The sequence below is a fragment of the Talpa europaea genome, assembly GCF_964194135.1.
Source record: "Talpa europaea genome assembly, chromosome: 14".
Classification (NCBI taxonomy): Eukaryota; Metazoa; Chordata; class Mammalia; order Eulipotyphla; family Talpidae; genus Talpa; species Talpa europaea.
In genome coordinates, this window is record NC_140082.1 from 48,405,978 (window position 1) to 48,424,006 (window position 18,029).

The following is an 18,029-nucleotide window of genomic DNA, read 5'->3' on the forward strand; positions in this document are numbered from 1 at the left end:
CTGTTCTGTTCCCTACTCTGTCTCTTGTGAATCCTCTCACCCCCCCCCATATTTCTGGCCTGTACCCCAGTTATTGTATGCATAAATAAATAAATAAATCTTTAATAAAATCAAATAAAATGAAGAAAGGAAGTATGTCTTAAAATTGATGATCTATGGTCACTAATTTGCTATAAAGGTCTTAGAGAACTCACTAAAACTTTATGAGCTTCATTTTGTTATAATAAATTAAGGAATGTAAACTTCATGACTTCTCATAGACCCTTTCCAGCTCTACAAGACCAACAATACAAAGTCTATAGTGAAAATGGCACTCAAAACACCAACTGTGATCATCTAATTTCATTCCAGCTGGAACAGAGATTAATGCTTTGTTTTCAGGTATCTTTATAAACATTCTTCCAAGAATCTAAATATCTTTCAGGGAAAAAAGTCTTAACTATACTACCAAATAAAATTTTAAATATAAAATATAATTTCTAAAATCTACATATACTATACCTTGACTTTGACAAGTCTTTTTGCTGTCTTGATCTTGGCTTCACAAAAGGCTCCTCTGTATTTAGCACTTACATCAGTCCCCACTGTCAAATAGGGAGGCTCATCAAGGGCCTAAAATGCAAACAAATATAATTAGAATCAAATTCTGATTCTTTCCCATAATCAGTTCTTAGAATAGCAAATCTAATCCTGTTATAGATTTAAAAGTTGTAATAGTTGAATGTATCTGTTAATAAAAAACAATCTATATCTGTAAAATACCACAAAATTTTAATAAAATATATATCATAAAGACTACTTAAATGTATATCATATAAAATAAAAATGCATCTTTTTTTTTTTTTTTTTTTTTTTTTGGTGAGACCCTCACCAGCGGCCAGGGAATGAAATGGTGCTGCAGAGGCTGCAGGCAGCCTCGCAGCCCAGCGCTCAACCACTGTGCCACCAGGGGACAGCTTCAGCAGTGAGGGTTCGATTCCCGCCCGGCCAGGGAGATTCCCACATGGCGTGGCAGACCTCTCCTGTCACGCCCACTGCTCCCCTCAGCAGTGTATTTCAGTAGTCTGCCTGTTCTGTTCCCTGCTCTGTCTATGGTGAATCTTCTCACCCTCCCATGCCTCTGGCCTGTACCCCAGCTCTTGTATAAAAATAAATCTTTAAGGGGGAAAAAAAAAAAAAAATATATATATATATATATATATATATATGGTCCATGATATAAATTAGCTCAATCACAACCATTGTGTTCCACTCAGCCATTAATTCAAATATTTATTTATTATATCACCACCACTTAGAGGGGCCATTTACTAAAAGGCAGATCCTTCAAAGTTTGAGAAAATTTCTTTTACTATTTAGGCTGTATCTAGGCAAATTCAGAAGAGCTTTGTTATATCCCTACTTAGACAATTCTAAGTAGAATAGGATAAAAGGAGAGGATATTACAGGTATTCAAACTACTGGTAAAAACTATGAAAAAATCCAATCTGGGAAATTACAAAAATTTGCCAAAATGTCTTAAATACTCTGGCATGGGTTCACTCTTTATTTACTTTTCTGTGTTAAACAATATTTGTTTTCTCAACTAGGGCCTCCCTGGTGGCAAAGGGTTAAAGATATTTCAACTCATCTATACAAAAGAAGTATATGCACATAAAAAGGTAATCATTTCTGGACCTTCCTGGCGGTGCAAGAGGTTGAGTGCAGCGCTGTGAAGCTGTCCACAGTCTCTGCAGCGCAAGTTCAATTTCCCTGCGGGCCAGGGAGCTACCTACATGGTGCAGCAGACCCCTCCTGTCTTGCCCGCTGCTCCCCTAAGCAGTGTACTTCGATCAATCTGTCTGTTCTGCTCCTTAAGTATCACTTTCATTGGTCAAAATTTTGGTTACAATTCCATTTTTCTCTACAACTTGCAATCTCTCCCATTAAACATACATGCCATATTAGCCAGTAACATTTATTTTACAGAATAGTTAAAATAAATGAAAACACGAGGAACCAGAAACTGTGAAATATAGGAGAACATGAAATCAACTAAACATAATACTTTTGTGCCTATTCACAAATTAAAATTTAAGAAGTGATAAGCTTTTGGGGCCGCCCTGGTGGCACAAGGGGTTAAGCATCAGCACTGTGAAGCAATCCACAGCTACTGCAGCAGGAGTTCAATCCCCAGCCAGGAAGGTGACCCACAGGGCAGAGCAGACCTCTCCTGTCTCACCCACTGCTCCCCTCAGCAGTGTATTTCAATCCACCTATTCTGCTCCCCACTCTGTCTCCGGTGAATCCTCCCACCGCCCCCACCTCTGGTCTACATCCAGCTCTTGTATGCATAAATAAATAAATCTTTCAGGGACCCCCCCCCCCCCGCCTGGCACAAGGGGCTAAGATGCAACCTATGAAGCTGTCTGCAGCCATTGCAGCATGAGTTCAATCCCCGGCCAGTCAGGGAGCAACCCACATGGCGTAGCAGACCCCTCCCGTCTTGCTCGCTGCTCCCCTCAGCAGTGTACTTCTGTCTGTTCTGCTCCTCTCATCCCCCATGTCTCTGGCCTGTACCCCAGCTCTTGTATGCATAAATAAATAAATCTTTTTTTAAAAAATGATAAGTTATTTAAGTTACTTTTATGATAGAGAATTTTGGGGGGAAAGGAATATTAATATATTTCTACTCCTACTATAAAGAAACACATTTACATGTTTTTTTTCATTAATATTCATTTCAAACACTAGCAACTTTTCAACTACAGCAAACGATTTATTAGGCAGATTTATTCAACTCTAACTTGAGAGACGATACCTTTCCCCCCAAAGTAAAGCCATCCCACCCTAACCAACATGAAAATTCTTTTGACAGAAACAAGTATTAATTGCTTTAAATATTGTGGGGGAAAATTATTATTTTTGAAGGATAATATTTTCCTTCAAGCTAGCTAGAACATATGAAAAGGGAATTTAAAAAGCATTAAAAATTTCTCTTAGAAAATAATTGCAAAGGGAAACTGAAGTCTAATAAAAAGTTGCTAAAATAAACACATTGTTAAAGCAGTGTTAATTTGTTAAAAAGAGCACAGGAAAAACAATGATCTATGTTCTGATCTTCTGCCTCTCTCTCTCTCTCTCTCTCTCTCTCTCTCTCTCTCTCTCTCTCGGTATCAGCTAAGTTATTTTTGTTATTTTTCTGTCCCTAAATTATCATCATCAGATGAACACAATAATTTGAATTCTGTATATATGTGTGCAACAAGCCTATATAAAAATATTGGGGTTTCAAAGATGGTCAGAATGGGGCACTTGAGACATATAATTATCCAAAACTGAAACTGTACTGACCAAAATAAGAATGAGAATTTCTGTAGAAAACAAATGAAATTCATAACGTACACAGATTTGTGTTTGCAATTTCAGTAGAGGAGAAGTTATCACTCTATCATTAGTGTAATGAGGTAATAAAGCACAATATCACAGGTTTTTCAAAGAAGAAAAACCAGATCTAATCCCAGTTCTATTCCGCACACTAACTATGCCACTTTTCATAGGATACTGAACCTCTCTCTAAGCTTCAGTTGCACATTATGAAAACAGGCTCAACGTTAGAATCCAGCACTTAGTTATACCTCAAGCATTGTGCTATTAACAATTACTATTAATAGTATGAAACAGTGTAGACTAGTCATTACACCAATACAAGCTCAGATATGGCACACTCTCCATAATATTGTTAGCATAGGGAATGAAATGTGATTAGAACCTGGGAACGAAATGTGATTAGAACCTGGTCTTTCAAAAATGTCACTACTCCTCAGAATATCTACTTCAAGAAATATGGAAAGAATCAAACATGGGTTTGCTCTATTATACATACAGGAAAAGCATTTATAATAAAGATAGGAACAACTTTTAAAAGGCATTAACCAATGGGAAAAGGAGTCGAAAGGGGGATAAGAATATGAAAATATGTCAAAGTAACTCTTCCTGTTTATTTTGAAAACAGGTTCTTTTCTTTTTCTTTACAGCTGGCATGTATTCTTCTTTTTTACAATGTATACAAAGGAACATCTGAAATGTACACAAAAAATACAAATTACCAATATACCATAATCCACAGTTATCAATTCCTAATCAATTCTGTCACATCTATATCCTGACTAAACCCTGATTATTTTCAAAGATACCCCAGATAATATATTCCTTCATCAGAATAAGAGAATTATTATCTGTAGTAATTGAGATTTTTTTTTAATTTTCTTAATACTTTTCTGTATTTGCCAAAATATTTGGAATTCTAAATTAATGAAAGTCAGTATAATACAGTAATTAAGAGCACAGGGTCTTGAACTGAGTTGAAATCTACCACTTACTAGCTAGGTGACCTCTGGCTATAAGCTCTGTGACAATTTCACAGGGATGAGAACTGAAATGCTACATGTAAAGTTATTAGAACATGACCCAGTATATACTTCTAAATAAAAACTACTATTACTTAATAATCCAAGGAAAACCTGTGAATTAAAAAAAAGTTTGTTATATACAAAAGAGATTCCACATAAATATTGTGTATGCATATATTTATGTATATGTAATATATTTATGGCATTTAAGTATGATCCTCCATATTCAATTCATAAATAAAACAATCATGTTGAATTCTAGTAATGAGAGGTTGTGTGTATGTGGGAATGCTAAATAAGGCAGTGATTTACAACTCCTTAGTGTAGCAGAGACAATCAGCACTATATACCCATTCTGAGGCTACTGTACTTTGGCCAAAGTAGAGATATACAAAGAATTATGCCACCAGGTTTACTAAAATTCCTTTGACCAACACCAACCCTGCTAAGTTATGTATATATAACAAAATAAAACAAAACAAAAAACTGCTTCTCTAATTTTGGCTAATAATTTTGACCATCTCAGAGGCTAAAATAAAATGTTTTTTATGTAGTACCTTCATGCCAAAAAGGAAATTAAACCACTAAATTACCATCCTTTTGTTTAGCAAACAAAACAGTTTTCTAGTAGTCAAGGCAACAGCTACCTCACAGTTATTCAGCACTGCTTAAACAATTATTTTTCTAGTCAATCTACCAAAAGGCCTGCCTAACTGGCATCTAAAAGCTATTGAATTCCATGGGAACACTAAAGAGCATAAGCGATTTTTAAATTAGCTATTGGTGGATAATAATCCTTCAAGAAGCCAAAATGCCAGGGAAGCATATTAAGTGCCCAAATAAATCAACAGTAATCTCTAAAGTGCCTTGGGCTGCAGAACACCAAATATATAAAACAAGTTTTAGAAAGCCAATAGTTGAAATAACTCTCCAAATGACTGACTAATGCTGACAAAGCCCAGGAAATATTCAGTTACTCAAGATCTATTTTTTAAAAAGTAAACCATGTTAGGTGACATTTTATTGAGGGTGTCTCTTAAAAAGAGTAAGCATTCAAACTGGTTACTAACGCAATGCCAATTCTGCCACTAGAATCCGAAAACAAAAGGGTATTAAATGGGGACCTCCTTACTGGTGCAGGGGTTAATGTCTCAGCGCTACTACCATTGCTATCATGCCGGCACTGCGGCATGAGTTCCATGCCCAGCCAGAGAACTAATCCACATGGCACAGCAGACCTCTCCGGTCTTGTCACTGCTCTCCTCAGTAGTGATTTTCAGTAGATCCACCTGTTCTGCCCCCCCAATCTGTCTCTGGTGAATCCTCTCACCCCAGAACTTCTGGCCTACCCCAGCTCTTGTATGCATAAATAAATAAAAATATATCTTTAAAAAAAAGTATTAAATGTACACCAAACTCTCAGTAAATAAATGAACATGCACAGTGTGGCAATAAATCTACTAAAAAAAACTTTTCATATACGAAAACCTAACAGAGGCATTAAAACAACAATGGAGACAAATCAAACAGATGAATGAAAAATACAACTATAAAACTTAAAATGCCCAAATTTTTAGGACATATCAAAAATGAGTACCTTGAGATAATGAAGAAAACTGTGCAATTAACTTTAAAATTTCTGGGGCCATATCCTTTCTTCCGTTTCAGGTGATATTAAGGACATAGAGTAATGTGGAGTAAGGGCTGAGGAAGCATAGGAAGAAAGAACAGATATTGAGTGTACAAGACAGCAAGGCCACTGGGGGAGATACATGGAGGCACAGGCAACACCCCTTTGGCAGAAGACATGGTGGGAGCTGAGACTTTTTACACTGACCAAATAAGTAAACTAACTGATTAAACAATATACTGAGGATAGCAGGGTCATGTTTCTCACTGCAAAGAAATGTAAAAGGAAGGAAAAAGGCTATAAAGAAGTTTAAGGGTCTAGAGGCTGGAATTAGAAATACAAATTCAGGGGTGCATATATATGAACACAGAAAAATAAACAAGTATTCATAGATGTGTATGTGCATATGTGCATGTATTCATAGATGTGTATGTGCATGTATGCACAAGCTATATATGTCCATACAGTTTTTCCTAACTCTGTCAACCAAGAAGACCTAAGAGCAACTAACAGCTCAAAAACAAAAACCATACTAAATGGTCTGTTACTATGATTTCTAAATCTCATCCTACATTAAAGGATCCAGAAATTCTTGGAAAATGGCTTTCAAAATTGGGCAGAGAAAGTACAAGAAGAATCTGAAACATCTTCTGCCAGAAAATAAGGAAATGTTCAACAAGAAAAGGGACATTTCAAAGGGACACAGAAGGTGCCTTAAAGGGGGCTCCTACTGACCAGATGGGGAGAACTTTGGCATCAAAATAAATATTAGTTGTTCCATATTTTTAGTGATCTATATGTATGTAAAAGCTGACTGACTTAAGAAATGCGTATACCTCAGTTATAAAATAAGAGCAAATTGCAACCCATTCAATAAACTGACATCCAAGCTTACATAGTGACATGAATGAATGATGAATCAATGAATGAAAAGGGAAAATTCTCCTTTATAGTAAAATGTTAATAAGTGTACCAGGAATGACAGAGATAAAAAATTATCTTTCGACAACCATCATAAAGGTGTGTTGTCAACACATGCTAAACTGATGAGTAGAGAGATTTGAAGAACAGGATACTGACATAATCCTGGGATATGGGTGTGATGCACTGCAAACGAAAGAGCATCTTTTCTGTGGTATCTCTGGCCAAGAGTGACTCTGATTATGAGAAAAATAAGAGACCCAGACTGAAGTTATCCTACAGGATAAAAGATTTGTATTTCTTAAGACCCTAAAGGACATGAAATATAAGTAAAACTGGTAAACAGTTTTTGAATGAAGTAATCTGAAAAAACATGATAATCAAATACAAGCTATAATCCTGGATAGAGGATGGACCAGAGAGGAAAAAAGAGACATTATGAGGAGAGTTGGTAAAATCTGAAAAGGGCATGCCGATAAGACAGTAGTATTACACCAATGCTGAAGTCCTGTTTCAAAAGGTTGAATGCAGGGTAGATAAATGAATAATATTCTTTTTGTTGGAAATTAACACACTGGATGTCAGGAAATCTTATCTACAGTTTGTTTTCAAAAAGCTTACAAATAATGATAATGGATAAATATATATATATTTATACACACAAAAACAAATTATAAGAATTCTTTATACTGTAAATGTGAAATTTAAAATGTCTTTAAGTAGTATATATTTAGTGGGCATTTGCTTATCTTTTTCTATAAACTGTCCATTTATGTTTGGAGTTATTCCTCTTTTACTTTTTAAACTGGATTATAAAAATTCTTACATATTAAAAAAAAAAAAAGAAAGAAAATCAATCATTCCCTCAAACACAAAATATCTTCTCTGGATGCTACCTACATTTCCTAACATTCTTTGTAAAGGTTAAGTTACTTTAGAGATGAAGCCACAAGTTACTTAAAGGTATATTTTAGATCCACATCTATTGGCCAAAGAAATATCTGTGTATACACATATATTTTAGAAGTATACCTGCATATTCCTGGCAATTTAAGTAACAAATGTCAAAAAGATTTTCTTTTTTTTTTTCTTTTTTTTTTTTTTAATTTTTCCTAGAGGCATGTTTTATTTATTTATTTGTTTGTTTGTTTGTTTTGTTTATACATGCACTGGGTACAGTCAGAAGCACGGGAGGGTGAGAGAATTCACCAGAGCCAGAGCGGGGAGCAGAACAGGCAGAAGGACCGAAGTACACTGCTGAGGGGAGCAGCGGGCGGCAGGAGAGGTCTGCGCACCATGTGGGACCCTCCTCCGGTGGTCAGGGAGCAGCTGGGTATCGAACCGGCACTGCAGAGGCTGCGGGCAGCTTCGCAACCCAGCGCTCAACCGCTGCGCCACCGGGGAGGCCCCCAAAAAGATTTTCTAACTAGATTTTTTTATCAGCAGCAAAAAGGTAAGAGAGAAATACACTGGGAAGGACATTTATTAAGTGCCTACTATATTTAAGACATTATTCTAAGTTCCAGAAAAGCAAAGGCACTTTCTCATATAACACACAAAGGTAGCTGATTTATTTTGCCTTCAGGAGAGGTTAATCTTGTTACTTGGTAGTGAGGCAGAAACCTTACTTAAATACAAATCAATCTGCTCTAAAGTAACATCCCTTTCAGAAAACGCCATGCTTTTATTTATAATATTAAACTTCAATGATCAGGAAAAGTATAAGGGCCTAGTGGTGCAGTCAGTTCAAACATCTAAATTACAAAGAGAAACTAAAAACTAGTATTGTATGGTTCACGTCTATATGGCCATGTTAGTATATCTACTGGCATGAATTAGAAGGCATTAAGAATATTTTAAATTGTCACAAATTATGTCATCAAAGATGCATCCAGTGAACATTTCTAAGGGTTTCCTTGATTAACAATAAATAAATGAATAAACCTCAAAATCCCCAATCAAGTTTCTGTCATGTTTTAAAGTCATAAAAAGCAAACACGGGGCCTCCCTGGTGGTGCTGGCTGTTGAGCGCAGTGCTACAAAGCTGTCCGCAGCCTCTGCAGCACCAGTTGGATTCTGGTTGGCCAGGGAGCTTCCCAAATGGCGCGGCAGACCTCTCCTGTCATGCCTGCTACTCCCCTCAGCAGTGTATTTCTTCAGTCTGCCTGTTCTATTCCCCTCTCTGTCTCTGGTGACTCCTCTCGCCCCTCCCTCACATCTGGCCTGTACCCCGGTTCTTATATAAATAAATCTTTAAAAAAAAAAAAAAAAGCAAACACTAGTCTTTGATTGCTTGAAAAATCTGTCTAGCACTTGCTATTATTGACCCAAAGAAACTGACCCACAATATACATAATAAACAATCTAAGTCATGGAATTCATCTTAATTTCGGAATGCTAATGTATTAACCCCTTTGGTAACCAATGCTACAACACTCATTGCTATACCATATATTGGCTTTGCTTGTCCCAAACGAATACAAACATTCTGTAAAGATGAACAGTTCATATTGTTACTTTTATTATTTTTATCGATCTTCACCTAATGGAGCAATGGAGCAACGTATGGTGGAAACAGGGTCTTTTTCCTCTTTGGCTGCCCTGTTTCTAAAATAGTACCTACACATAGGAGGAATTCAGAAAACATTTACTGAACCAAAGAAGTCAGGCATTAGTTAAGTGCCGCAAAATGAAGATTTCTCATAAGATAAAATTTTTTTACATTTCAAAATCACATTACATTGGAAGACATCTTATATGAAAAGGTCAGAAGCTATGGAATCAGAGTACCTGGGTTCAAACTCCAGGTCTGTATCTTACTAGCTATGTGACCTCTGCTGCACAATGGATTTCTCTGAGCCTAGCTTCACATTTGTAAAGTGGGGTTAAGAAAAGTACGATAGGGCCTCCCCGGTGGCGCAGCGGTTGAGCGCTGAGTTGCGAAGCTGCCCGCGGCCTCTGCGGTGCCGGTTCGATCCCCGGCTGCTCCCCGGCCACCGGAGGAGGGTCCCACATGGCGTGCAGACCTCTCCTGCCGCCCGCTGCTCCCCTCAGCAGTGTACTTCGGTCCTTCTGCCTGCTCTGCTCCCCGCTCTAGCTCTGGTGAATTCTCTCACCCTCCCGCGCTTCTGACTGTACCCAGTGCATGTATAAACAGAACAAACAAACAAACCAGCAAACAAATAAAAAGCATGCCTCTATTAAAAAAAAAAAAAAGAAAAGTACTATAATAAATATATGTACTTATATGTAATGCAAATAAAAACTTATCAAGTTCAACCTGTTATATATAAAATTATGTTATGTGCTTGCTGATAAATCTACAAAGCTACTTACAATTTATCAGATGACCAATTCTTATAATGAAAAAGTCTACCTAGCATTTTAAAGAATAAATTGCTAAAGTAACAAGCATCAATCACTAGATTATTTCTCTTAGCAAAGACAAGTTCTGGAAATATGCTTTGCCAACAGGAAGCTAATTCGGCTGGTAGCCATTCACCACTGAGCCCATTTTGGCCTCAATCAGGTTCTCTCCCCTAGAAAAAGTTAAGATACTAATCAATTTGTTGGTAAAGCAAAACGATACAGTAATCATTTTTTGGCAGGAATAAGGAGCAGCAGAAAAAAACTGCAAAGAGAGAGAAATAAAGGAAAAGAAAAGAACAAAACAGATGTACAAAGAAAAAAGGATGTAAGAGATTGTGTCCTCAGAGTGAGGATATACACTTCTCTAGCTAGTTCTTGCTTGTTTTCCACCTCCATTAGAAATTTATCAAAGTAGAAGTAATATAAAATGTAATGGCAGTTCTATAAACACTTATTTAACATCCATTATATCCTGGCACATTTAAGACTTAGATAACACCTTCGGCTCCCAACTTTAAAAAAAAAATCAACTCATAAGCCTTTATTAGATAGGTTTGGTCCTGTAATCTTAGTAACTTAGCAAAGATACATTTACACCAAAACAACAAAAACAAAACACAGGGCCTCCCTAGTGGCACAAGGGGTTAAGTACAGCACTATGAAGCAATACACAGCCAAGCCAGCCAGGGAGCTACCCACATGGCGCAGCAGACCTTTCTTGTCTCACCCGCTGCTCCCCTCCACAATGTATTTCAGTCAGTCTGCCTGTTCTATTCCCCACTCTGTCTCTGGTGAATCCTCTCACTGCCCCCCCCCCAATACCTCTAGCCTGTACCCCAGCTCCTGTATACATAAATAAATCTTTTAAAAAGAGCACACAGTTCTATCTTCAACACTCTTCTACTCCCCCCTCATATACTGCAAAACTTAGAAATCTCTGGGCCTCCCCAGTGGCGCAGCGGTTGAGCTGGGTTGTGAAGCTGCCCGCAGCCTCTGCAGCGCCGGTTCAATCCCCGGCTGCCGGGTGAGGGTCCCACTTGGTGTGCAGACCTCTCCTGATGCCTGCTGCTCCCCTCAATAGTGTGTTTTGTCAGTCTGTCTGTTCTGCTCCCTGCTCTGGCTCTGGTGAACTCTCTCACCCTCCCATGCTTCTGACTGCACCCAGTGCTTGTATAAATAAATAATCTTTAAAAAAAAAAAACTTAGAAATCTCTTACCAAATCAGAAGAAAAGCAATAGCATTAACCAGGAATAAAGCAAGAATAGTAACTGTTTAGTAAATACTAGCTAGCTGAATGAATAAACTAATAAATCAATCAATCATATCAAAATCTGTACTGTCTATCTACTATGTTCCTGGCTAGGTACCCAGAACATATAAAAAACAAAACATTTTTCTTGCCTTCAAAAATTAATGATCTAGTTGGAGAGAATGAGCAAAAGGAAAAAAAAATCAATGTTTAAAGCCTGAAGACAATTCTTTAAAAAGTAACTCTTTAAGGCCTGTGACACTGAGAAGACTAATAGGACACATTTAATAATGTATATGCTAGCTAGCATGATATGGATATTTTGGCGGGGGTTAGGGGTAGAGGTGAAGGTGTGCCAAAGTCTTCAAGTTAAAATCTCAGAAACCCAAAAAGTAATTTGATCCAAAATTTTTAAGACTATACTGAAAATGAAATTTTAATCTTATATGAAAAATTAAATCCTTAGTCTATTATTTACTCAAATACTTATTAAATAACTTATTTAAATATTGGCTAACCATGTGTATATATTTCATTGTAATACGAAGTAGATACTTGGAACTGCTCTACGAAAACAGAAATTCTGAAGTGTGAAATCACTGTAATATATGGTCCTTGCCTCCTATAGTGTCTCGATTTTTAGTAAAATTATCCCTAATACTGGATAGACGTTTCTGACATTTCCTCATAAGAATTCTGTGTCACAGGTTATTCATCTACAACAAAAGATAAACAATGCTATTAAATAATAATAACCTAAACGAGATTTTTATAATGCCTTATTTTCTTGTGTGCACATTTTAGGGTTATTTTTTTCTGTTTAGTTGTTCTCATTTTCTAGGGGGTTTTTTTGGCCCGGGGGTGGGAAGGGTTATTGCTTTTCTGCCAAACACCATCCCAGTGTCTTTCAACTCTATGACACTAACACAGAGATTCTGTTAGTTGCTGAGGATCTATTCCACCAACTATTCACTTAGGACCAAGAGAAATAATTTCAGGATAATTGTAGACAAACACACTTAGGTGAAAGCCCTTCCTGGGAAAGGCCTCTCCTGCCTCTCCATATGCACCTAAATTTTACTGCTAAATCACATGGGCTTCTGGGTCACCAGAAATTACCACTAGATCAAAGTCAATATCCAACAGTTCCTCCCAAGTTTTTCAGAAGTGAGTATTTTCTTTTCCCCACTCCAAATAAATTAGTGAAGATAGAAAGGGTCATTTTATATTTAGATGCACATTTTAATCTTATACCTCCAAAGCATTAAATCTTGTCTTCTTTTAATAGGCTCTGGGCTTTTAAAAAATTACAGCAATCAAACTAGTTACTAGATTGTTTATCAACTTAAAGATCTTGTGTGAATCAGAACACTTTCAAAACTGCATTATCAAACCTGCCTTCCACCTATTGAGGTAACTACATTCCCCTTCCCACCTAGCTAAACTCTGACCTCTTTGGGCTCTCCAAGCCCACTAAAAAGTTCATGAAAAACATTTCATGAACTTCCATGATGATCCCCAGCTGGTAAGAAAAGCCATTAAAAGCCCTTAAATTGGGCCTCCCTGGTGGTGCAAGGGGTTAGGAAGCAACCTATAAAGCTGTCCGCAGCCTCTGCAGCATAAGTTTGATCCCCTGGCTGGCCAGGGAACAACCCACATGGCACAGCAGACCTCTCCTGACTCGCCCACTCCCCCCTCAGCAGTATACATCAGCCATTCTGCCTATTCTGTTCCCCATTCTGTCTCTGGTGAATCCTCTCACCCCCCCCCCACCTCTGGCCTGTACCCCAGCTCTTGTATGCATAAATAAATCTTTTTTTTTAAGCCCTTAAATTCTAGCATTTCATTGCTAAATCCATTTTCTCCCAGGAAAGTGTTACAGTGAGAATCTACTAGTCTATGATGATAAATTTCAGGTGAGAAGAAAAATTTCAAATGAGGAGGATTCACTGAGCACATAAAAAACATGAAATCTTTTATTTATGTATCTTAAAAGTAGGTTTATTTTTTTAAAAAAAAAACTTTTTTTTTTAATAGAGGCATGTTTTATTTATTTATTTACTTTGTTTGTTTGTTTGTTTGTTTTGTTTATACATGCACTGGGTACAGTCAGAAGCACGGGAGGGTGAGAGAATTCACCAGAGCCAGAAGCAGAGCAGGCAGAAGGACCGAAGTACACTGCTGAGGGGAGCAGCGGGCGGCAGGAGAGGTCTGCGCGCCATGTGGGGACCCTCCTCCAGTGACCGGGGAGGAGCCGGGGATCGAACCGGCGCCACAGAGGCTGCAGGCAGCTTCGCAACCCAGCGCTCAACCGCTGTGCCACAGGGGAGGCCCCTTAAAAGTAGGTTTAAAAAAAGCAAATTTTACTAATATGTCCTCTCAATAGGCACAGAAAATGCATTCGACAAAATCCAAAAATCATTCCTGATAAAGTCTCTCAGCAAATTAGCAACAAAAGAAAATTTCTTCAACCTTTGAATAAAAGGCAACTATGAAAAATCTGCAACTAAACATCATACTTCTATGGTGAAAAACTGAACACTTTCTAAGACTAAGAATAAGACAGAGAGGCCCACTTCACCACTTCTATTCAAGAGACTCCAAACAATATTAGTAAGAAGGAAAAAATAAAAGGAATTTGGACTGGAATCAAAGAAATCTAAGTGTTTTTTAAGGCAAGTGACATATCAGCTATAAAGAAAACCTGAAGGAATCTACAAAAAATGCTACTGGAACTAACAAGTGGTTTTAGCAAGATCAGAGGATATACAAACAATATAAACAAATCAGCTGTATTCCTATAAACAAAATGATCAGAAATTGGAATTTAAAAAAAATGACTAAATACAGTTAAGTCTGGCAGAAGATGAAAATTTTCATTCTGAAAATACTGTTAAATCAGAATTCCCTTACACAAGTGTTTTTCAAGCTGTGGGTCACAATCTATTAACGGACCATGAACGTAATCCAGTGGGTACTGCTGAGCATTTGAAAAAATGAGGTTGAAAAGAACAGAAAATATCAGAGTAAAGTGAACATGGTAGACTTATTACTTTGTGAAATTTGTGTGTCCAGTGTCTGTGTGTATACATGTATTGGGTTATTATATAAAACTTATGCCCCCACAAAAGGCTGAATGACATTATTTAAACTACCCCTTGTTATATGTAAATGGATACAACTTTTCTGTTAAAGAATCTGTGGAAGAATAGCTTTATGACCACTCCGTGACTATTCCTACCCATTTAGTGGCCTGAGCTTGGAAGCTACAGCCCAGTCTTCCCTGAAAGACAAGGCACACCAGTCTTTAGTAGAGAACTAATGAATAGGGTCAGAGGGCACCTCATGCCTTCAGACTAGTCTGAGACCTCAGGATGAGTAGCAATAAACTCGGGAGTTGGAATAGTCCATTCATCCTGAAATTCCTCCTAGGTCAAAGTCTTTACAGCAGAAGCCCGCTCTTTCTTTTCGATCTTTTCAGGATCTCTGTAGAGGTAGAGATCAGGCATGATCTCTTATGGGTGTTCACGGGAGATAGTGCCGCTCATGTGCGGACCTTCCCAGGCCAGTATCCACTACATGAGACTCACTCAGTGAGCTCCCTTGCTGCTGCAGGGGATAGCAATATCCACAAAGCCCCAAGGAGAGTCTGTGTGACACAAGCAATGGTAGAAAGGTTAACATAAGATGCCACTGTGAGAGGCTGGGTTCAGTCCTGGGATCAGTAACCAAAAGATGACGTGGCCCCCAGAAAGCTTCCTGGATCTAGTTAGTGAAGGTTCTAGGAGTGAAGTGGACAGCAGTAGGAGTGCCCCCAGTGGCAGAAGCAAACTTCAGCATAGCTCACTGGCCAGTGTTCCTCAACTACATGACACTGACATCAGCTGGGTTTTCCATGGCAACAATGGCATGAATAGCCAAAAGAAGTTTCTCTGAGGTTCTCTTCAAATTTATAACATAGATGCTATAGCTTTTCCCTTTATAAAAGTACTATTCCACTTGGAAATCAAAGTTGATGCCACCTCAGTAGTCTCCTGCTACCATGAATCTGAGGACATCTTCCTCATCATTTGCAGACTCTCAAGGGCGCCCAGACATTGTTAAGAGTGTCCCTTTAAGTTACAATGGGAACCCAGAAGGGTCCCACTGGGTAACCTGGAAATCTAGGCTATATTTTCAACATATACCAACATACATGGCTGAGAATTAAGGCCAAAGCAAAGGATGGAGCTCCAACTCATAGCAATGAACCGAAAACAAGGAACTAGAGAGGTATGGGTACTGAAAAGTATAATTCTAATAAAATATTCAAAGTTAAGAATTAGGTAGGCATAGGTTCTGTGTTCCAACCATGGCAGGTTTTTCATCACTTCCATGTTCGCCCAGGCCATTGGGCTTTTGGCAACAATGCTATTTGTCCTTGGAACATGCCTCCTCTTAATTTCCTCTGGAAAACTGCTTGTCCTTCTCCAATGTTCTGCTTAAATAAAAACCATTCTGAGTTTTCCAAACAATGTCTCTCTGTATTGTTTCAACCCTGTGTGTACTCGAGTCAGAATACATAAATTCTACCATTAATGATTTACTCTACTTACTCTTTGACATATCTTTCAACCATCCCTCTATTCATCTGTGAATCATTTCTATTTCAAGTAAATGGCAGTCCAGTTTCAGGTCTGGCCTACAAGGAGATTGGAAGTCACCACTCCCATCTCCACAACAAGAAACAAGTTCAACAAACTGAAAGTCAGAACTCTTAGAAATCTCTGCTGGAGCTAGGAAGACAAAGAAAAACCTATGCTGTAACTGATGTATTATCTGAGGCTCAGGATAGACAGTTTGAGATTTAAAAATTCCAAGGAAGCTATGTGTTAGGGGAACCCCCACACTTTGTATGAGTATCCTACCAGATTTTCACGGGGATGCTCAGAGAAAATTTCATTTTGCTTCTGGCAGGAGGAGAGGAAAACTTTTCATGATTTTGAAATATGCCCAGAGTATTCTGTTCTACTAACAAAGCCTAAGAGGTTTTATCAGAATCTAACCTACTGAGATTTTCCAAGGCCTAACTGACCCAAGAAGTAAGGAAAATATCCAACTTTAACCCTCTCAAGATTTATCTCATCTAAAGAGTCAACTTTAACCTAAGAAAAGGTGTTTCTAAAGGACCTAAGAAACACTTGTGAAGGTCATAGCCCAGGGACACCAGCTCACTAAAAGAGTCAGACCTTTACCCCAACCTGTCTAGCACAGAAATAGAACTCCTGATAATAACAGAATTACAAACAAAAGAAATACATGAATCTGACCTTATTTTAATAAGTCTCTAGGAAAGCCAGAAGGCAAAAACAAGGACATCAGCGGAAATTCTAACCTCTGATATCTACAGCTAGAGTATATAGTAAACATAGTGTAATTCCTAGCCAATAAACATAAAATTGCACATTAAATCAGGTCTTAGCATTACCAGGGAATTTAAAATAAATGGCAAAAAAATAAAATAAAATAAAAATAAAAATAAAATAAATGGCAGACATCAGTACATTTTCTTCTAATTATTTCAGTAAACATTGCCTTTTTAGTTTTTAAACTACGAAACTCTATCTCTTGCCCAAAAACCTGAAATTGAAATAGCAAATATCTACTTCTTGTAATAATAAGGCAGAAAGGAGAACTAGGCATAGGATATGAAGGCTCCAGCAGCACACATTCTTTCCATTCTCCCTTGGTGACATAATCATAACGTACATACATATATACAGCCATACCTAACATGTATTTCTTAGATCATTATGGCTGTCATGTTGAAAATGGGCTGCAGAATACAAGACAGAGTTGGAGAACCAGTTAAGAATGTGTTACCATAATCTAGAATGAGTTATGAGGCAGGAATAGAGAAAAATGGACCAAAGGGGGACTGCTTTATAGTCACTGACTAATTGAACGAAAGGATGAAAAAGTATTTTATCTTTTTTCTTCTCACTGCTGACTCCCATTTCATTAGATCTGATCCTGGACCCACAAACTAAGAAAACAGACCTATAGAGATATTCAGAGTGCAGGTGAGGTTGCAGAAAAAAGAAGGGAAATGAGAAAAAATTTCAGATGAGGTTACAGAAAAAAAGCTCTGTTTACTATCTTGAAGGTATTAGAAATAATTAGTATTCATGATGGTGTTTGGAAAAAAGTCTACTTATTTTTATCCTTTATTTGCCCTAAACTGATGAGCATGCATCACATAATGCAAATTAATGCCTAACTATCAGCAAATTAATAAACCATATCTTTATTCTCTACAGTGATTTAATGGGTACTTTCATTAAAAACTGTTAAAGGAGAGCCTGACAGAATTAGATCATATTCTCATGAATTTTTGGTCCCAGAGAATTCTTTTTCAACATATAAGTTAATACATGAATTCATTTGTTTTCTGAAAATAAAGATGTATACAAAAAGTAAATGTTACAT

The 18,029-nt window shown here is 37.5% G+C and overlaps 1 protein-coding gene across 1 annotated transcript in view; it reads right to left on the minus strand.

Moving 5' to 3' along the window:
- ARID4B (AT-rich interaction domain 4B) overlaps positions 1-15,070 on the minus strand; it is a gene marked incomplete at both ends in the record, with an annotated part of 96,484 nt that extends 81,414 nt beyond the window's left edge. The window contains 2 exons of the mRNA XM_084254032.1: positions 502-612; positions 15,008-15,070. Coding sequence (XP_084110158.1) covers positions 502-612; positions 15,008-15,070 — 174 coding nt within the window. The remainder of the gene's footprint in view (positions 1-501; positions 613-15,007) is intronic.
- Between the last annotated feature and the right edge of the window lie 2,959 nt (positions 15,071-18,029).